Here is a 21,341-nt window from a genome sequence, read left to right on the forward strand (position 1 = left end):
CGTTTGCACCGTGCTATTTTCCCTTTTTTCCCCTTTGATATTTATATTTGCGTGAATGCGGTCGAATTATAAGAGTGTACAATACATACTCGATCACAACTCTGCTGCCAGCACATTCCGCGCATGTTTTAATATTATCGCAAAGCCCGTCGTTCAGTGAGGACCCCCTGATAATCATCATGCATTGCATCTTTAATGTCTCCATTTTTATTTTTTAGATATACTCACTTCAGTAGAAACTTTCCACACCTGTAGTCAGCTACTAAAACAGCAAAGCACTCCCAACGAGTTTGCAAGAAATGACCTCGGTTATCATTTGCAAGAAAATAATCCGAAAACTGTTTGCGAATGATTATCGTTGAAATAATTGAATGTCGGGTCATTTTTGCATTTTTCAAATAAATGTCGTAAAAGCGTTCAAGTCAAGGTGGAATGAAAGACGTGCTGTTTGTGTGCATCTAGGAATCATGAATAATGATATAGTATGCAAAGGAAGGGTAAGGAAGCAAAATGGGAGAATCATTTATATATCATTTTAGTCAAAGAAGGACACATTTGCAATTCGAATAGATTTACTCAAGGAAATGGACATGAAAAAAATGACCACAAGTCTCTGGAAGTGTAATAATGAATGTTTCGAATACACAACAACTCTGTGGAGCCGCTCAACCGACAGCAAATATAATAGCATCCTTTACTTTGTTAGCCCAAATTTAATTGATTGGCATTCAAGGATTGCAACATGTTTTATTTTTTCTGTTAGCTTTAATAGGAGTGTTACTTTGATGCTTCTGTGTACTTTCCCTCTTGTTCACCACAGTGGAACCTCCAGCTTTATTGAAATAAACGCATCCTGGTACCTCAAATTGTGACTGCCAGCGGTTGCAAAAAGTAATCCTACTTTCCTGTTCCCTTTACAGGTACCCCATATTTGAGAATCCATATCCTCTGACTATCCACGAGTCGCCGGTGACCTGCTGTGAGTACTTCGCCGACTGTCCTGCTGAACTCATTCCCGCACTTTACTCCATCGGCAGCCGGCAAAAGAGACAAGTTTACAGCAAGAAGGTCGGACACTCCTCTTCTTGCCAATCCTGGCTAAAATGCTACTTTTGTTGTAACGTAACACTAAATGTTTTACCCGAATGTCGCGTCTGCACAGGAATGGCCCATAAGTGGAGGAAACTGGGGCCAAGGCACGCAAAGCTACCCAGAGATCATAATAACCGGGTGGGTAATTAAGAGTCAGTAAAACGGAGTCAATTTTGCACTACTTTGCAGTGAATGAGATGAGAACAACTTTATTTATCCCGAAGGAAATTGTTGTGCCAGAGTTTCAAGCAAAAACAAAGCAGTGATAGACAACGGCAGGAAGGAGGGAGAATAAGAAATACAATAAAATATAAATTGTCAAGGTTAAGGCTATCAAGTGTTTTAAGGTCTTAAGTACAAATGCACCGTAATGAAATTATTTGACACATTTGTTTGTCCTTTCACCCCCAAAATAGACATGCTGATGGGTCAATCAAATTTTGGGATGCATCTGCATGTAAGTAGCTGTTTATTTGTTTCCATTTATGTGCGTTGTGACGTAAAATGTACATCATGATCAGCACAATGTGACGAATTTGATGATATTGAACAGGCTAATTCAACCGTGTTTTTATTCACCGATCCTTAGGTGACCATTGCACCGGGCAGACTATATTTTGTTTCAGTATATTTATACGCAGTGGACTCCCTGGTTCTGTTTAAATTATATACACAGTCTTACAACCACCTGTGCAAATCATGAGCCCTGGTACTTGTTTTCTCACGTAACCAAATAGGCCGTGGGTTTACACATCGATTTTCCTGCTTTTCTAAAAGTAATGCTTCAAGTGCTGTACAAGCTGAAGACTGCCAAAGTGTTCGAACGGGCTCGCGGCAAGGAGGAGAAGCCAAACACGGACATTGTAGAGGAGGACCCGTTTGCTATCCAGACCTTGTCGTGGTGTCCCGAGAGCAGGATGCTCTGCGTGGCCGGAGTCTCTGCCCACGTCCTCATCTACAGATTCAGCAAACAAGAAATCACCACCGAAGTTGTGGAGGCGAGTAACTAACTAGTTGTTACCCCGGAAGCGCCGCGCCTCCGGCTAGTTCCGTTCTTAAGATACCCTTGCATGTTTTTAGAAGTTTGTTTTAGTGACTCCTCTCTGGCTGCGAGTTAGTCTCTCTCGACGATGCTAACATGTGCGTGTGATGTGCAAATGAAGAGGGGTCAGGGTGACTGCAGCACATAAACAGAGCTCCCAAGAATCCTGGAAAAGTTTGCCCGACCTCTCCGTCAAAGGAAAAACAAGAAGAAACGCTAATTTTCCAAGAAAACGTTACGAGAGCCACTAAAATCAGAATGGTTGCTTACGTGGAGGATGATATGAATGTTCCAGTAGTAACTGATAAGGAATCCAGCTAGCTGTTCACTTTGAGACGTGTATTTCATCTTGTTCTCAAATAAACTTTGATTATTTTTTCTGATAGCATAATTGATAAATAGAATTCTTCACTGAATAGCTGATAGCTTGCAGCCCTAATAACTGGCCCCACAGAGGGAAACAATTAAAATTTGGGGAAACACCATTACCAAGCTCAAAGTATCTTTTCAAGTTTTCGGTGAAAGGACAAAATTTTAACTTCCAGACCAAAATGAGATAGATCGGTAATGGGATTTCGATCACTTTTTAAAGTCCGTGATCTTACGTCGACGCATCTCGGCATTATTATGCGGAAACTTTATTCTAACAAACACTGTTACCCTCAAAAACCCGTTCATTCCTCTCCAAAATGCTCATAATGTTGTCCGTCCAAGCAGGTCTGCAGTGTTTCCTAATATGGAATAAGTCTACTTTGAATTTGCACGCAGTAATTACGCGTCGGATGATGAGAGTTCGGCTTTGCTCTCAATGGACTGACTAGCTGAGGAATATAAACATGTGGCCATAATCCTAGTTCTGACCTAAATCCTTCCTCTGACCCTAGAGGGCGTTCATTTTCGATCTTGAAACTTCTCCGGCACTTGTTTTTTGTTTTTTTTTCCTTCACACTGTTTCTGCAGCCTCCTCCGTCTCTTTGTCCGGATTCCTGTAAACCCCCCCCCCCCCCCCCCCCCCAGCCCAGAGCAAAGAGACATGTTTTTCCTGCAAAGGACAATAACAAGGAAGACCTTCCTCATTTCACAGTCAAACATACCTTTCGCCATCTTTGTTCAGCTTCTGGAGGTGCGGATGCTGTGCGATTTTAGCGACGTGGACTCTCCTGAGCCGGGGGGAGAGCAGACCCCAACCCTGCCCATCTCCGGAGCTTCCACCAGCCCCCAGGAGAGTGAACTTCACACTCAGCCGTCCACCGGCAGCAACTCCTCCGATGGGCCCCGGGACAATATACCCTGCCTACAGTAAGGACGGTTCTGTTCTTCTGCTCTTTCTGCAAGAAAGTTTGATTGAGCTCTGTTTTATTTGTGTTGAAAAAGAATCCGGATTCCACATGATCAGGTGTTTTCAATCGTCTCCCCGTTAGCGTCATTACTCAGTCCCTCACATACCGTCTGCATTTATTTACAGCAGCGGTGTCAAACTCGTTTTGGCCACATATGACCTAATTTGATTTCAAGAGTCGGACCAGTAAAATTATTACCTCGAAGTAACACGAAGTCTGAATTTTTCCTTTTTTTTTTTTTTTTTTTAGTGTAAAGGAGGTAAACAGGTAAATAATAAAAATCTTCATATGTAATGAACTGTTCCTCTAAAAAAAAAAAAAATGTAATGAATATTAAAAAAGAATTGATGAAATGACATCCCGAAAATATTGTTGAGTTAAAAGAGAAAATCTTGTCACAGTGGGAAAATTTGTCACTAGAATTTATTAGAAAATTGATTGGTAGCATGTTTAAGAGGAGGTATAGTGTTTACAAGGCTATTCTGGTTTTGAAATCAATCTTTTTAATTTTGCCCGTTTATTTTTTGCCATCGTTTTCTGTGTTTTTTATAGAAAGAAGAAAAGATCATTTTAACAATATCACTGGATGTTTTTTTCATCAAAAAATCATTTTGTTTTCAAATTTTGAAAATACATTGCAAAGTTACTTTTTCATTTTTGTCCTTGCAATTTTTTTTTTTTTTTTTTTTTTAAAACCCACTGTATAAAACCCTTAGATGCATGCGAGGAAAAAAACGAAAACAAAAAGATTTGATTCCAGGATATAAGAGGAATTTGAAAAAAAAAAAAGCGGATAGTGTCATTGCCACTTCCCGCTAAGCATAGGTTGCTGTCTTTCTGACGCAGGGTCCGGAGCTCCCCGCTGAAGCAGTCTCCAGGATACCAGGTGGAGCTGGTGATCCAGCTGGTGTGGGTGAGCGGGGAGCCACCTCAGCAGATCACCAGCCTGGCTGTCAACTCCTCTTATGGCCTGTAAGTCTCTGCAGGGGGAACACTTGATATTTGATGGGGCTAATCAGGTCAGTGGTTTCCTTACCTGTGTCGCTGAATCCTAGCCTCGCTGAAATGTTGATGTCAAGAGATTTTTTTTTTAATAGCATGCCGCCGCCGCAGCTTTCGGCGCGGCCAGGAATTATGTAGCAAAACCGGCGATAGACGCCTCAGCCAAGAGCGGTAAATAATAGTGTCTGCTTCCTGCTGTGCTACAGCGTGGTGTTTGGGAACAGCAGTGGTCTGGCAGTGGTGGACTACCTCCAGAAAACGCTGCTTTTCAACATGGGCACATCGGAGCTGTACAGCCCGTCTGAGCCCTACCAGCGGCAGCCCCGCTCCCCGCGCAAAACACGCCAGCCTTCCGGAGGTGAGTTGAACAAGGCCTCACGTTCAGCTCAACAATCGAGAAAATGCCCCGTCAAGGCGGTGAGGAGAATTATATGTTTTTCTGAAAAATATGCATTCGCGTCGGACGGATACGGAGGTTCCCGCGAGACTTGAATAGTCAAGAGACTTTGATCACTGTCTTAATAAACATATCTCAAAGGTTTTGAATATTGTTTTGGGGAACCTGTGCGGACTAATCACAAATTGCTTTTTCTGCAAACCGAATACTACATTGAATTTATTTCAAAATGCCATGAATGAACGTTTCCCCTACACATACAGTATACAACAACAGCCAGTTCGGAGCAAAAACACAGAATTCATTTGTATACAATCCCTATAAACGGTGTTACTTTTAAGCCGCGAACACAGTTTTATGCAGTTTCCAGATAAGTCCTGTGTGCTTTTAGACGTGGCTTATCTAATTCTTGGCATTCGTTTCGACGACGCTCCGTGAACGCCGCCCCTGCAATGTCTCCTCGCCCTCAACAGGGGGCAACACTGACAGATTCTCCATCTGTTCAGTTGGACGGCGCAGAAAACATACGCGGTCGTGATCTACGCGCCAATAAGGGATGCGTCGTCTCCCTGCCCTTCGCTTTATCCGTTTCAATACACAAGATCAGTTCAGTTGCGTGTCGCAGTCTTATTTCTGGCGTGTCTTATTGTTTTTCTCTCTGTTATAACATCCTGTCATTCACTGTTTCTATTCATCCTTTTCAGTCTCAGTGGCCTGATGCTAGATTCAACGCTCTTTTTTTATTCAGGTTCTCAGCCGTAACTCATTGCTCTAAACTGCAAGTGAACCGTCTCTGAATTATAACACCACGATCGCTAATCACCTCGATAGACGCAGCAAGCTTCTGAGACTTTCTCTTTATGTCATTTATTATTTTTGGTAATTTTTTTCTGTCTGACTGTTTTTCCTGTCGGTCTCTCTGTGATTTGGTTAAGACATTCCACCTGTGACGTCTTGCATGTCCAGACTTTCTAACTTGTATACTGAGTCTGTGAAAAAACTGCGCTCGTCTCACCTCAGTAAGTCATTTTGTGTCAGAATTTCTCTTTCACATGTTGTTTTTTTTGTCTTAACTAATCCCCTTTTGTATTGTAAAGTGAACTCTCAACTCCTCGCTCGCTTGTAGTTAACCTCGACATTTAACACAAAGTACTCGTTGGTCTGAAAACCTGTCACTGAGCAGTGTATCTAAAAATATAGGACTAGATTTGTGACATTAAATCTACTGTTGCCACTAAAAGTGTAAAGTTGCAGAGCGGCAAAATATATGATAAAAAATAAAATTCAGAAATGTGAAATATGAAATGTATGATCATAGCGAGAAGCATAAATCTAAAGATCCTTGCTCACCTGATCTGTATTTCACCTTTAAAGAACACGTCAGAATGTCTCATTCTGCATTAGTTCATTGGAAATTAGAAAAAAAAAGGAGCATCGAACATTTTGTTTAAAATTACATGAAATTTCAAAAAAAAAAAAAAAAAAAAAAAAATAGCTGTGTTGAGTGACCAGAAAAAAAATAGCTTAAGAAAAAACAAGTTCTGAATTGAAGAGCAAATAACCGCAAGAAATTACAAACGCGTCTCGGTAGGTTAACATGAATGGGCCAGACCATATTTTACCAGCACAACGTGGAAGAAATGTCTGAAAAAAATAGCCGGAAATAATCACAGATTAGTGAAAAAATAATGACGAAATTACCATTCCAATTTGTAAAAATTACTTCAAGGGGAAAAAAAAAAAAAAAAATTATCATCAAAATGATCATCCGCATCAAAATTGGCATTATACATTCATTTTATGATGCCCAAAAGAAACCAATAGACAAGAAGGAAAAATCACAAAGCTCTAAGCCGCCAGTTTGTTTGTCTTATTTCTTTGTTAAATATATCCTGGGTGTATTGAGCTGTTCTGTGACAATAACCTCCTCAAGATTTCCCCCTTAATTTCCTGTTAAGTTGTTTTAACATCAGCTAAAATAATTCAGCGTTTTAATTCCAATCTCTGGCTCCACACAGCGCTCTGTGATTCCAACGACGGGCCCAACGCCTCAGAAGACCGATGCAAATCCCCCACCTCAGGTAAGCCTCTCCCAAGTCCGGTTGCTTCACCAGCACCGAACCCCCCGGCGGAACCGGAGTCGTTTGAAATGCCGCAATTTTTTTTTTAGGATCTACCTCACCCTGCAATTCCGACGAGGAACGAAAACCGAAGTTCATAGAAAAGGGTACCGTATTATTAAAAGCCGCACGTCCCCTCTAATTTGAGCATTAATGGAACGGCGGCCGTCATCTGATTTGTCTCTCTGAACCCTATTTTCAGTGAAGTTCAAAAGCAGACGTTTTTCCAAGACGGTTGCCAATGACTTTGGTACTGTATCATCTGATCCGTCCCTCTTTCTCTCCGAACGATCCCGATCTAACCACACCGTGCCTCCCGTCTTTTCTCAGCCTGCGCATCCCCGTGCCAATGAAAGTACATAGTGCATTCAAGAAATTGTTTTTACTAATCATGTGCTTCGCGGGGTCTGATGGTTGATTTGTAAAAAAATTCAGCCGAATTTTTCTGAAAAATAACTGCATGAAAAGAAATCTTTCAGTAACGTCAGACCTTCGGAGTTTCTGCGACACACCGATCGAAAACGTTTTGACACGTATTTCCCTCCCACTTACGGAAAAGCATGGAAAATCTGCTTCGAGCCTTTCCGAAACAACCGTCTGGACATGCCGCTAAAGTGCCGCGATCTCTAATTCCAGGGCTTCAAAACACTATCGACTCTCTGGCTGCTCACTGATTTATTTTTTCCTCTCCTTCCTCGTGGCCCTTTTCTGCTTCATGTCCGCTAAATGATAATTGTACGATCGTCCCTCGCTTCGTTTTGACATTACAGGGCTTTCGGCCGCCCGAGATGTTCCTCTGTGCCCTCTGGGCTTCTCCAAGGGTGGTGTGAGACTGCAGGAGGCCACTTCGGGGGGGGGGGGGGGGGGGGGGTTATATTTTAAAATTAATTCCTGCACAACGGCAGCATTTAACGAAAGAGCGGGCCTCATTTGCGCCCGAGCGCCCCGGTTTTCCCAGATGCAAAGTAACTTTTAATCACAGTCAGGAAACGCTGGGGGAGGGCGTTTTTTAAACCGCGATCCTAATCACATTGGGAAATGTCCGTTAATATCAGAATGGCAATGACTGACCTTTTGACCTTTAAATTCTGCACGAAACGACTCCTGAAGCTGAGGAAAATATCCCAAATTCACCAAGAGATGACGTGAAGGATTGAAAAGAAATGAACCGCCGTTACAGGCACGCTCATCAACGCTTTAATATAAATGCGCAAACGCAGTGACTGAGATAAAGGCTTCACACCGGGTCGTCAAATTGAGCCAAAATGTCTTTGAAACAATCAAATCAAGCTTTTCCTGAGTTTTTTTTCCCCTCCCATATTTTATGTCCTCAACAGTCGTCTCGCAGAAAATCCCACCACCCTTGCGTCTGACTAAAACCCGACCCGTCGGGCGCACCGCCGATCACCGTAAAAAAAGAATAACTCGCATTGATTTTCAAAGACATATTCGTCGGGGTGTTTTTTTTTCTAGCAGTTATTTCCCCTCACAAAAGAGGCGTATTTGTTTTTGTTACAGCTAGGATGTCACGGAAAATTAGTTCGTCTAATGAACAAAAGCCAGACTCCGGTAAGCCCGCACCTGTCATCTCCTCTCAAAATCTCCACAGTGTCTTGCAAGTGTGTCATTTTTTGCAATCAAATACTCTGCTTTATTTAGAGATTACTGTGCTTTAAGGTATCGTGAGGACAAGTTTTAATGTATATCAAACATTTTGCATTTGTGAGACTCAGTTTGGGTCATTAACTATTGGTTGAAAAAAAATAACATGCTGAATTTTTAATTCTTTGCCTATTTATTGGCGCTAATTTAGCTCTTGTCCTCCTCAGGAAACTTTTTTTTTTTTTTTTTCTCAATCTAATTGACATTAGTCACCCTGAAAAAAATTGCCAACTAAAAAAGAAAATTTGATACAATCAGCATGAAATAGAAAATATTTACAGGAAAGTTATCTTGTAATTATTGAATTAAATTGTTAAAATGACCTGTATTTGATGTTTGCCTCACCTATGCTTTGTGGCATTTATTTCAAAGTCGATTTATCCGTATTTGTGTTTTTGCCAATGTGATTTTTGACAACAAGCAGAAATCTCCACAGCCGCGTACAGATCAGCTCCTCGGCGTCGCGATCGTCTTTTTATTTTCTTCCGATCTTCCCGACCGCGAAAAAAAAACGCAGTTTCCGGATGTCGCACCGCACCGCAGAAGGTCCGAGGGTGGCGCTCTCGCACATGCGCAAACCACTTTTGTTTTTTTGAATGAAGGCAAGGCGACAGCCAGGATGAGCCAGAAGGGCGGCCTGGGTATGTCAGGCCCCAGCTCCAGTGAGTGGACCCGGCCTGACTTGGGTTGAAGTGGGATGGCTGGTACTAACCCTCCTCCTCCTCCTCCTCCTCCAGAGCCGACGCTTCTCTTTGAGTCAATTTGACACATGACACTAATCCTCTCACAGCAGCGTTTGCCTTCTCCTTGAGGAAGTTCCTCTGTCTGAGCAGCAGTCGGTGTTGGTTCTTTCTCTTTTTTTTTTTTGTTTACAGTTTTTCCCCTGTGGAAAAGGCACCTGAGAAACCCCCCTTTTTTTTTTTTTTTTTTTTCTCTCCACGCTTTGTGTGTCACAAGCCTTTCTGGTTTCCCGTTAGCTTTTTTTTTTTTCAAAAAAGCTCAGTTTTTCCCCCCACACCGGGAATTAAATCCCGTTTCCTTCCTCACCGGTTTTTTTCTCAGGAATTATTTTTAACATTGAGAACGTTGTTGTCAAATTCCGTTAATGTCAAATAAAGAAAAAAAATAATAACCCCTGAATACGAAGCGCAACGTCTCAGTGTCAAAAAGCTGTTTGGTGCTTAAAATGAACGGGTTTGCTTGTTTGTCTTGGGTCACTGTAGTGAAACACCGTAATCTGTGTGTGGATTCATTTCTCTGTATTCATAGCAGCTACACTTTGCGAACTGACCGGACGCCGTTAACTTCTCAAAGCGTCCCTTTTTGTCGTTTGAACGAAAACAAACCCCGCCGTGAATTCCTCTAATGTCTTTGTCTCTTTTTTTTTTTTTTTTTTTTTTTTGTGCTCGCTCTCCCGTCCAGATGCAAAGGACAACTCGTTCAGTCGCTCTCGTAGTTCGAGCGTAACCAGCATAGACAGGGAATCCCGAGAGGCCATTTCCTCCATTTTCTTCTGTGAGAGTTTCCCCAGGAAGACGGACAGCGTCCTCAGCCCGTGCGTGATGGTGGGAACCACCCAGGGCTCCGTAATGACGGTGGCGCTCAGCCTGCCGCCGGGCGGCGAGCAGAGGCTGCAGCAGCCGGTCGGCATCTCCTCGTGTGGTAAGAACCTGAAAGAAAACAAGTGCGTGACAGAAATCCAGCATGAAATGAAAATCCAAAATGATGAATCCCATTCTCATTTTCGCCGCGATCTTTGAGCGATTCCATATTTCGTAAAACCCCCGGATCCCCCCGGACCAATTGTCTCGGGATCCTCGCCGATAGAACTTTCAGAATCTCCGTTCTCCGTGTCGCGCTCGGTTTCCAATCTCGCCGTCTAAATGTTGCTCCTCCTGCAGAGGATGATGACGTTTTTTCGCTCCAGGCACACGATAAACTCATCAACACACTCTCCCTGCTGTGAGTCCGTCGGAGAAAGCGCCGCCGCGCCGCTCATGGACTCGATCTGCTAAAACACACTTTGCAGTCGAAAACTGGTCCCTTAAAGAGCTTTTAATGTCTGCGCCGACATATTCTCACGTTTTCTATCTCCTATTCAGCCCATCTGGGTAAACTAGCTTAAAAGCAGTGTCACATTACCTGGACTGTCATTTTTTTGGTGTCAGATTACCGAAATTACCTGAAAATGAAATGGCGTAGAACAAATTAACTCGGAATTGGAAAGCGACTTTTATCAATTTGCATGAAATGATCTGAAAATGAACAGTTGCCTGAAAGTTCGGGAGGATTACATGCACAGTACAAGTACTTGCACGCGTTACATGGCCGAGCACAACATACATTAAGACTGTATGTTGTCTGTTGATGCTGGTCCAAATATACACTGCTCAAAAAAATAAAGGGAACACTTAAAAAACACATCCTAGATCTAAATGAATGAAATATTCTTATGAAATACTTTGCTCTTTACACAGTTGAATGTGCTGACAACAAAATCACACCAAAATGATCCATGGAAATCAATTGTATCAACCCATGGAGGTCTGGATTAGGAATCACACTCAAAATTAAAGTGTAAAAACAAACTCCAGGCTGATCCAACTTTGATGTAATGTCCTTAAAACAAGTCAAAATGAATGTGTGTTGCTTCCTGAGTGGACACTATGATTTCACACAAGTGTGATTGACTTGGAGTCACATTGTGTTGTTCAAGTGTTCCCTTTATTTTTTTGAGCAGTATATTTTGCACTTTCCTGGCGCTCACCTCGGCATGTCAAAAAAAAAAAAAAAAAAAAATTAGAAATCCATGACAAACTGTCTGAAAATGAGAAAAAGATGACCTGATTTTAAGGTGGATGACAAATGAAGTGAAAGCTTTAACTTTCTATCTTGCGCCGGAAATTCAAAAGTGAGAATATACATTGACGATCAAACTGCAAGCGCCATTCACCGTCGAGCGTCATTCTGAAACCGCTTTGTTTTTACGTGGGTTCTTAATATCGAATCTTATTTCAACGATGGGTTTGAGTCGTTGTTTGAGATGATCGCATACAGCGAGATTTTAAGAGATCAAAACAGTCATTTCAAAATAAAATGAAAAACCGTCAGAGGGTTTCCTCCCCGCCACGATTCGGACCAATATATGGTAACACAGAACTTGCGTCGTCCGGCTTTTTAAATGGATCGGACGTTGCGTGATGACGATTGTATTATTCTGCGACGGCACGTAATTCCACTTTAAAAGAGGAAACCAGGTTTTACCTCAATGGTGCTTCGCTTAAAGAAATGAGAAGCTTGCACTGAGGAGACCCTTCACCTGGAACTTAGCTGAGTTGGATCTGAAAATACACCTCTGATCATCATGTCCACTTTGAGACTGAAAATAACCGCTACGTCTAAAGATAAAATTCCTCTCGGTGGGGATAACCGTAATTGTCAGTTTTGAATGATTCCATAAACAAGATGTTTTCCAGCCAACATATCTGAAGTGACTGTGGTATTGTACGCTGTACGAAGTAGAAAAAAAATCAAATAAAAAGCGTGGGAGGAGAAGAATGGAGGTCAGTTGTGGTAGCTTGAAATGCGCGCGTCAGGAATTTTGCTTCCAGAAAGACGCGTCGGCCAAAATGTGAGCTCATTCCCACAAATGTCTGCATCCCGTTAAGTTCTTTTTGAGTCGTTTACCGTATATTCATTAACAGGCCTATCAACACCACACAGACCGTGGTATGCTATTCACTGCCATGTCAAACAGAAACGCAACACCCGGTCTAGTATTAGCAAATACCTCGATGGCCACATTGGGGTTTACGCGGGTCCTCTTTGCTTCTATTGGGTCCAGATGGCGCTGTATGGAAAACCAGAACCCTCAGATAAGAACGCATTCTGGTGTGTTTGTACAAGCGCGAGGCAGCGGGCTGCGCCGTTCATCCTGTTTCACCTCAAATCTGGAAAGATTCACGTGGCCGTGTCGTGTTAGGGAAGGAGAGAACTAAACAAATGTATTAGCGCAAACACAGATCTCCTAATATCTTGCCGTACTCGACTCTTTAGGCACTATGGCCCGACTCAAGGGAGGTATCCTGACCATGGCCCTCCTGGACGCCACTGGAACTCTGCTGCCCCCCTCCTACGAGTCGTGGTACGACACCAACGCCTCGGACGAGGAGAAGGAGAAGAGCCGGAGGCGCCGGCCGGCCTCCCCGCCCTCGTCTCAGGACGGCCAGGACGCGCAGTTCGCCGTGCTGTGCTCCGAGAAACAGGCCAAGGTGTTGGCGATGCCGTCCCAGACCCGCGTCTTCAAACACAGCATCACCGAGGCCTCCTTCGTGCTGAGGGCCGATGTGGTGCAGATGGCCGGGGGCAACTGCATCGCCTGCTTCTGCGCTAACGGGCACATCATGACCCTCAGGTGCACGCCGACCGTCGCCGTTTGCCTCGCTCGTTCGGGATATTCACAAAGAGCCCGATGCCCGTTTGTCGTTTTATATGTCGGGGCTCAGCATCGCATTGTACCCTTGACTCTACATATTGTTTTGTCCAACATCCAGTTAGTTCAGGGGTCGGCAACCCTTAACGCCCAAAGAGCCATTTGGAACCGGTTTTCTCGGAAAAGAAAACGCCGGGAGCCGCAATTACCGCTGTATATATTGCTTTTTATTACCTTTACACTTTGTATAAACAAGTGTGTAGTGTGTTGCTTCTGAAATTCACAAAGTATTACGGAGGAAATTAAATTTTATTTATGTAACGAACTCATTTTGAGCTTTGAGCTTTCAGAACGTGTAGCGGAGCCTTGACCTGAATTTTGAAAATAAATCGGGAAAAAATCTCTGTGTCAGTAAACAATAAAAAATAAATATTTGCAAAAATCTTCATAAATATTTACTTTACCTGGTTTATGGGACTTCTGCTTCTGAACTTCTGCAAATCGGGACTTTACCGGCTTCCGCGAGTGTAACGTTATTTTGAGCGTCGAAAAATAATAAATATAATTTTATTTAATATTTCAAGATCACAATAATCTTCCAATTTAGAACTTAAAGTAAAATAAAAGGAATGAACACAAATGAAACACACTTCAGTTAAATATTTATCATTTTATTTTCCCAAGCCACTCAGAGCCGCAGTGTAAAGATGAAAGAGCCGCATGGGTTGGCGACCCCTGAGTTAGTTACATGTTACTGAGCAGTATCTTATCTAGTGTAACATAATCAGCATCACATGCAAAAACACGAGTGTCACAAGTTCATTTGTTTACACTTCTGTGTGTGTGTGTGTGTGTGTGTGTGTCCCAGTTTGCCCAGCCTCCGGCCTCTGCTGGATCTGAACTACCTTCCGCTGGCGGACATGCGGATAGCCCGGACCTTCTGCTTCTCCAACCTGGGTCAGGCTCTGTACCTCACCTCGCCCACCGAGATCCAGAGGATCACGTACAGCCAGGAGACCTGCGATAACCTGCAGGTCAGTGATCAGAGAAGGGGTTCCACGGTCCACGACTCCCACGCTGTTGTTTTTTTTTTTTTATTCTAATCTCGTGTTTCCCGGTGGCCCATTTTAGCTCCCTTTGCAGTCGACTATTAGCCTTTAGCCGCACCAACAGTTCCATATCGTGCATCCGGCTTATTAGGCCGCCGTGTTTGCCTTAAGCTTCAGAGCAACTGCGGCGTCATCAGTTCTTTCTTTGCTCCGTCCACTCCAGCGTAGATACTCCTGTCACGTTTGTTTTTCTCTCCAGGAGATGCTCAGCGAGTTATTTACACCTGTGGAGACACCAGAAGCTCCCAACAGAGGCTTCTTCAAAGGGCTTTTTGGTGGAGGAGCTCAGTCTCTGGATCGGGAGGACCTCTGTGAGCACTCAACTTTCTCTGTTTTCCGTCGCTGTCGCTGCTCAGATGTTGAGTACGTGGAGATGGATGTGGATGGACAGGCAGGATAATGTCCTACAGGCCAGGGGCAGAAGAACCCTATTTAATACCCGTAAAAATGATAGGTATTATAATACGTCTGTGACAGGGTGAATCCATTTGAATTTTAAAAGTATACGTTCTATATTTTCAGGCCATTTTTTTTCACATTTTAAGGGCGTTTGCTGTTATTTTAATACGGGCGATTCTGGATAATCTCCATTTTCAGGGTTTGCCTTTTGAAGTTGACTAATTCAGTGCCCCCCCCCCCCCCAAACCCCCGGGTCGCGGACTGGTACCAATCCGTGGATCAATTTGTACCGTGCCGCCCAAGAAACGATCAATTATTTTTCTCGGATTTATTATCCCAGTCTGAACAATCTTTATTTTGAAAAATGACCGCAATCTCTCAGTTACATCTCGGTCACTTGAAAAAACATCGAACGGAAACTTTCATTTCAAAGGGGAAAAGGTCTAGTGAAGAGACGGAAGAAGAGCCTACAACTTCCAAGAAAAAGAACGATTTTAACAGACAGAACCAGGAGTTGTACTTGAAATGTGGGTTTTATCGTAACCGGTGATTCCCACAGACCGAGCCGCTCTGCATGATATGCAGCAATGAGGCAACCAAGCCTTCATTTTACTCACGTTATGTTGTTGGTGCAATGTTACGAGGAAGCTGCTCATAAAGTTGCACACGAGTACACGGTGGATTCACGTTTATTATTATAGTCGCAATATACAGGAGTGTCTCAGACAAATTACAATATTGTGATAAAGTTCATTATCTTCTGTAATGCAATTAAAAAAAACAAAAATTTTGTGATATTCTAATATTTTGAGATAGGATTTTTGAGTTTTCTTAAGATGTAAGCCATAATCGGCGGATTCACGTTTGTTATTATAGTCGCAATATACAGGAGTGTCTCAGACAAATTACAATATTGTGATAAAGTTCATTATCTTCTGTAATGCAATTAAAAAAAACAAAAATTTTGTGATATTCTAATATTTTGAGATAGGATTTTTGAGTTTTCTTAAGATGTAAGCCATAATCGGCGGATTCACGTTTGTTATTATAGTCGCAATATACAGGAGTGTCTCAGACAAATTACAATATTGTGATAAAGTTCATTATCTTCTGTAATGCAATTAAAAAAAACAAAAATTTCGTGATATTCTAATATTTTGAGATAGGATTTTTGAGTTTTCTTAAGATGTAAGCCATAATCGGCGGATTCACGTTTATTATTATAGTCGCAATATACAGGAGTGTCTCAGACAAATTACAATATTGTGATAAAGTTCTTTATCTTCTGTAATGCAATTAAAAAAAACAAAAAATTCCTGATAGGATTTTTGAGTTTTCTTAAGATGTAAGCCATAATCAGCAATTTAAATTATAATTTGTAATGAATCCAGAATGTATGACATTATTTTTGTAATTGCATTACAGAAGTTAAAGAACTTCATCACAATATTCTAATTTTCTGAGACAGTCCTGTAAACCCCGGTCCACGTCAAAAATTGTCAAGCGTTGACCCAATCCGCGGCGGTTAAACAAAAAAAAAAAGGTCGGACTAACTGCCTGTATTTTGTCAACGCATCAACCTTCAATCTTCCAAAAGCTTAACATTGGATCATTTATTTTTTTCTTCTCCGTCTGTCTCTGGTAGTCGGTGAAACTGCTGCGGGTAAGGCGTCCCGTAGCCTGGCTCAGCACATTCCAGGCCCGGGCAGCATGGAGGGGATGAAGGGTGCGGCGTCGGGGGTGGTGGGCGACCTGGCCCGCGCCAGGATAGCCCTGGACGAGAGAGGCCAGAAACTGGGCGAGCTGGAGGAGCGAACGGCCGCCATGATGGCCAGCGCCGAGTCTTTCTCCAAGCACGCTCACGATGTAAGAACCCGTTCGGCGCCGGCCTTTCGGGTTTTTCCCGATCCGTCGCCCTGACTCCCGCTTTTCCTCTCTGTGTGTCCAGATGATGCTGAAATACAAAGACAAGAAGTGGTACCAGCTCTGATGGCAGTGTGTGTGTGTGTGTGTGTGTGTGTGTGTGTGTGTGTGTGGAGCTTCGGACTCTGTAATCACGCGCAGCGGTATCTCCGAGGAGCTGCAGAGCCTCCGTCTTCTCTGTTTCTCTCCGGGGGGGAGGGGGGGTTTGGGGATTCTGTTCGACAGACTCGCGCTTTTATTCTCAGCACAATATCACACACTCTGCGTTACCTCGGTCACCGGAGGACCGACTGCAGGGCGGACGGCGGCCGTCCCCGAGTCATGAGAACGGGTAGAAATGGAAGAAGAGAATCTCCGGGCGATCCCTCCTTCCGTTTCATCCCAGAGCAATGATGTTGAATGCGAGAGAGGGAACCTTGCGTATAAATCCGTCATGCACTCATATATATCTCATAAATATATATATATATGTATATATATATATCTATATATCTACACACCCTGCTGTTTTGTTCTGAGAGGAAAGATGATCGGCGGCCTGAAAGCAAGCATCGTTTTTTTTTTTTTTTGTCTTTTTTTTTTTTTTTCCTGCCGAACACGACGAACTTAAACCAGGAGAAAAGTCTGACACGTCACCGGAAGTCGTGAGTTTTCTCCCGATCGGATCACCGAAGGACTTTTGCTTTGTTTTGTTTTCGCCGGTCTAAACGATTTCGAAGAGTTTGAGTCCGTCCGAGTCCGTTTTTCGTCGTCGCGTGTCCAAACAGCACTTAGAACAGTAGGAATATCGACCGGGAGGGAGACGACGAATCTATCGTCTCCCACCGATTAAGGGCTGGTAGTGCTAGTTCGTCACCAACCATTGCTTTATTTTTTTCCCAAAACAAACGCATCGTCAGAGAGTCACTTTTTATTTAATATAAGATTTATTTATTTGGAATGTGTAATAGATAGGAAGCAAACAAAGTTGGGCATTTCACTGATTTTTTTTTTTTTTTTATGTCAATTAAATGCACAAAAAAAGTGCTGCAAATGTTTACCCCCTGCTGACAAGTTTACATTAATCTAAAATGAAGAGTTGGTACACTGGAGACGCTCTGAAGGAATTCCTTCACGAGGTTTATTAGGGTGGCCGTGTGTTTAAAGGGCAAAAATGAAGATTGCCCCTTGAATATAATTAGATTTCATAAATGTATATTTTGGTTACAATTGTTGTGATAAAAAGAATAATTCTATCTATACATGATTATTACAAGTTCTTTTCAGCATTCTGTCTTGGACATGTTTGTCGAGTTTCTCAATGCGTGTGTGAAAGAAAAAGAGGAAAAAAAAAAAAAAAAAAACAAAAAAAAAAAAAAAAAAGCATGTGTCTCACAGCACAACGGAAACGGTAACGCCGTCTTCGTATTCGTAGCTGCCGTTAGAATCACGACGGAGCAGCCGCGGAGCGTTTTTCCACGCTTTGCCGCTGGTCGTCTCTCCCGGCCATTCACTTAAAAGAAAAAAACAAAACAAAAAAAAACAACAATTCTCTTCTGCCTTCGCCTCATGACACATATATGCTAACCTCTACCTATGTGTATAGCTGTGTGTTTGTGAACATACATATATTCAAGGATATGTGTATGGACGCCACTATTTATAATACTACATAGAAACAGTGTATTACAATAGGTCTTTTGAGGTTTTTCCTTTTGCTTGACAGTGTTTTTCAGTGTGATTAACTAGAATTATATCGTTCATAGATTTCCCTTTTTTGTTCCCCCTCCCCCCTACGAGGTTATGCTGCTATTTGTGTCTATACGGGAGCATTATCCGTCTTTTTTTTTTTTTTTTTTTTTTTTTTTTTTTAGATTTATTATTATATTTTTGAAAAGAGACGAGACTTTGTCGGTCTAGGTCGCTGCCAAATGTTGTAAATAAAAGGGACGGCTGGACACAAATCTGACAGTGCAGGTTGAGGAGGCGTGACATTCTCTACACTTGCGGCCATGTTTTTTTCCGACACCAAAGACCTGGATTTCACAAAGTTGTCTTGATTCTTTTTTTTTTTTTGTTTGTTTTTTTTGTTTTTTCTCTAATCGAAAAACGACAAGACGGGGATGTGTACTTTGAACAGCGCACTCATAGAGCTGGGAAATATATAAAAGTGCTTTAGAGATTGAAAATGTCAAAATTGTGATGCAAAATTCTACGGTTTGAATCCAAAGGTGCACCGATGTTAGAAATTTGTTTGTCTTTGTCCGTTGTGAAACTTTATTACTACGCTCATCACTTTTAAAACCTAAATTTCCCTTCCCAGCGAGAAATCAGAAAAATGTACCCAAAGTCTTTTTGTTTTTCACCGCGTGCATTTCCCAGCCCTTTGAGCAATTTAGAAAGTTTACCGTGATTTCGGGGATGTTTTCCCGCTTTAGCTTCTGCTGAACGTGCGCTCAGAATTCGGGCAACTTGAATCTGAGTCGTTTTGATCGCAAGACCGAGAAAATCACATTGACATTGATTCGTGGGGAAATTATGGCAGGCACAAAGTGATTGTTTGAGACACTGGAACTTGTCTTCTTGTTTCGAGGCTTATGTCATGTGAAGGATGATATAAAAGAAAGGTAATTTATTTTGATCCTAGATGGATTTACAGCACTCTGGAATAAGACCCTTCACTTTTAGCTGTCCTGATTAGAATCAGCCATCCTGTATACTACTGAGACGAACCCAAGAGAACGCAGTTGTGTGGGTTTTGCACTATTTTTTGTACGTAGTACAATTGTTTTCTTTGTTTTTGTCCTATTTTCTTCTTTCTGAAAGGACCAAAACATGTCATAACCTATGCTTAACCTATTTGCCAATTATGCAGGTTGCTTCACTCTCAGATTTGTTTTCACCGTCAAGTTAATGATGCTATGCTATATTTATATATTTGAAAATAAATATATGCTTTTAATTTCAATTATATATGAAAATATGAATACCTTTAATGTAAATTTGGATAGAATGACTCTCATTAATGTTCTAACAATGGTTGTGCATAACTATCCATCACCCAGACGGTGGTCTAACAAACGTTTGCCGGTTAAAAATGGATCGTGCTCATCTCAGATTCCAGCTCTGCTCCTGCAGGAGGGGGTCGGGCTTCTCTCGGTGGGCAGCTGAATCTCTCCAAAGTGTGGCCTCAACTATAAAAGTGCTTCAGTTTGCAAGATATATGTCCTAAATGGTCTCTTATTGCACATGGAAGGATGCATGAATTTAAGTGTTTACAAACTTGAAACCACCATGTAGTATCCCTTCTTTGAGATTGTCTGTCTTGGCGTTTTGTATTTTCCATCGTGTTGAACAAAAACCGTCATTCTCTCGGCACACATCTCAAATCACCGTTTTACACCCAATCATGGCATTTTATTTATTTTTATTTTTTTTTGTCATACAAGCGCGAGAGATTACGTTTGTGTTCGTGTTTATGTCGCCGTTTGCTTTTTCCACATCCTGCAGAAATTGCTTTGAAACACAAGCGAGGCTCACAGCACAGAGCAGGAGAGCCAAAGGTTTTATTTTTCCCTTGCTTTTTTTTTTTTTTTTTTTCTTCGCAGTCACCATACTTCCATCTGTCTTCTGGGATGAATATCTGTGGAGTTGCAGTATTTTCTCATAGTAGGCAATTTTTGTACAGTTTTATTAAAATAAATTTCACATGGATGTCTGACTTAATCTGCTGCCACAAACAATTTAGACTGTAGATACAGTATATATAGATATTATTGTGCAATGGAAAATAAATGTAAAACCAATCATAATCTTTTGTCTTTGTATTTCCTTATATCAATCTATTTTTTTCATTTTGTTTTTGTTTTTATGTTTTTGCTTTGTTATGAATTTAACTGAAAATGTTTCCCCCTAGGAAATATTTCTTGGATGCTTCCTAACTTTGGTGTTTCCAGAAGCCCTCAGCAGCAATTAATTTAAATCTCATTATAGGAAAATATATTAAAAAAAAAAAATCTTCCAAGTTACTGAAACTGATCTCTATTCGCAAATAAATTTTTTAGGGATTATATGATATGGCAATAAAATATTCATTTTGATATCCATGCATCAGTCAGGGAATAATGTCTTCCGTAGTTATTTAGCTGTATCAGATATCTGTACAGGACTGTCTCAGAAAATTAAAATATTGTGATAAAGCTCTTTATCGTCTGTAATGCAATTAAAAAAAAAACAAAAATTACTTTTTCATGAGATTCTAATATTTTGAGATAGGATTTTTGAGTTTTCTGAGGATGTAAGCCATAATTAGCAATATTAAAATAATAAAAGGCTTGCAATATTTCAGTTGATTTGTAATGAATCCAGAATGTATGACATTTTTGTTTTTGTAATTGCATTACAGAAGATAATGAACTTTATGACAATATTCTAATTTTCTGAGACAGTCCTGTACTATGTTAACATGTATACAATGTTTTTCTTTTTCTTTTTTTTTTTACAGGGGGACACTTGATATTGCACTCTTACAGAGCAATACAGCAATAGTAGCATCTCTGGGTTAGAGATATCAGACTGAATAAAATAGAGATAACATCCTGATGAATAAACAGATATGTAGAAAGAAAAATGCACTGTTATACAATACCTATTGTATACAGTTTAAATGCTGCTCAAAAAAATAAAGGGAACACTTACACAGCCCAATGTAACCCCAAATCAGTCACACTAGTGTGAAGTAAAACTGCCGTCTTAGGAAGCAACACGGATACATTTTGACCTGTAAAGTGTTTTTCCACTTTAATTTTGAGTGTAACTCCAAATCCAGACCTCCATGGGTTCAT

The 21,341-nt window shown here is 41.5% G+C and overlaps 1 protein-coding gene across 6 annotated transcripts in view; it reads left to right on the forward strand.

Annotated features, from left to right (window-relative positions):
• Nucleotides 1-20,309, forward strand: part of stxbp5b (syntaxin binding protein 5b (tomosyn)) — a 39,424-nt gene extending 19,115 nt beyond the window's left edge. Inside the window, exons 12-29 of one of the 6 annotated variants that reach the window (XM_086157579.1) lie at nucleotides 921-1,068; nucleotides 1,163-1,230; nucleotides 1,509-1,549; nucleotides 1,870-2,090; nucleotides 3,249-3,433; nucleotides 4,321-4,446; nucleotides 4,683-4,834; nucleotides 6,892-6,954; nucleotides 7,044-7,100; nucleotides 7,196-7,243; nucleotides 8,512-8,562; nucleotides 9,258-9,317; nucleotides 10,078-10,317; nucleotides 12,712-13,069; nucleotides 13,956-14,121; nucleotides 14,396-14,507; nucleotides 16,241-16,461; nucleotides 16,544-20,309. In XM_086157579.1, the coding sequence (XP_086013705.1) occupies nucleotides 921-1,068; nucleotides 1,163-1,230; nucleotides 1,509-1,549; nucleotides 1,870-2,090; nucleotides 3,249-3,433; nucleotides 4,321-4,446; nucleotides 4,683-4,834; nucleotides 6,892-6,954; nucleotides 7,044-7,100; nucleotides 7,196-7,243; nucleotides 8,512-8,562; nucleotides 9,258-9,317; nucleotides 10,078-10,317; nucleotides 12,712-13,069; nucleotides 13,956-14,121; nucleotides 14,396-14,507; nucleotides 16,241-16,461; nucleotides 16,544-16,585 (2,359 nt within the window). In that variant the 3' untranslated portion in view covers nucleotides 16,586-20,309. The remainder of the gene's footprint in view (nucleotides 1-920; nucleotides 1,069-1,162; nucleotides 1,231-1,508; nucleotides 1,550-1,869; nucleotides 2,091-3,248; nucleotides 3,434-4,320; nucleotides 4,447-4,682; nucleotides 4,835-6,891; nucleotides 6,955-7,043; nucleotides 7,101-7,195; nucleotides 7,244-8,511; nucleotides 8,563-9,257; nucleotides 9,318-10,077; nucleotides 10,318-12,711; nucleotides 13,070-13,955; nucleotides 14,122-14,395; nucleotides 14,508-16,240; nucleotides 16,462-16,543) is intronic. The other 5 variants (XM_086157587.1, XM_086157605.1, XM_086157596.1 and 2 more) reach the window with 5 other exon arrangements.
• Nucleotides 20,310-21,341: the final 1,032 nt, after the last annotated feature.

Source organism: Fistularia commersonii, chromosome 1, assembly GCF_037954325.1.
Source record: "Fistularia commersonii isolate RoL2024-O1a breed Wild chromosome 1, RoL_Fcom_v1.0, whole genome shotgun sequence".
In the NCBI taxonomy this organism is placed as follows: domain Eukaryota; kingdom Metazoa; phylum Chordata; class Actinopteri; order Syngnathiformes; family Fistulariidae; genus Fistularia; species Fistularia commersonii.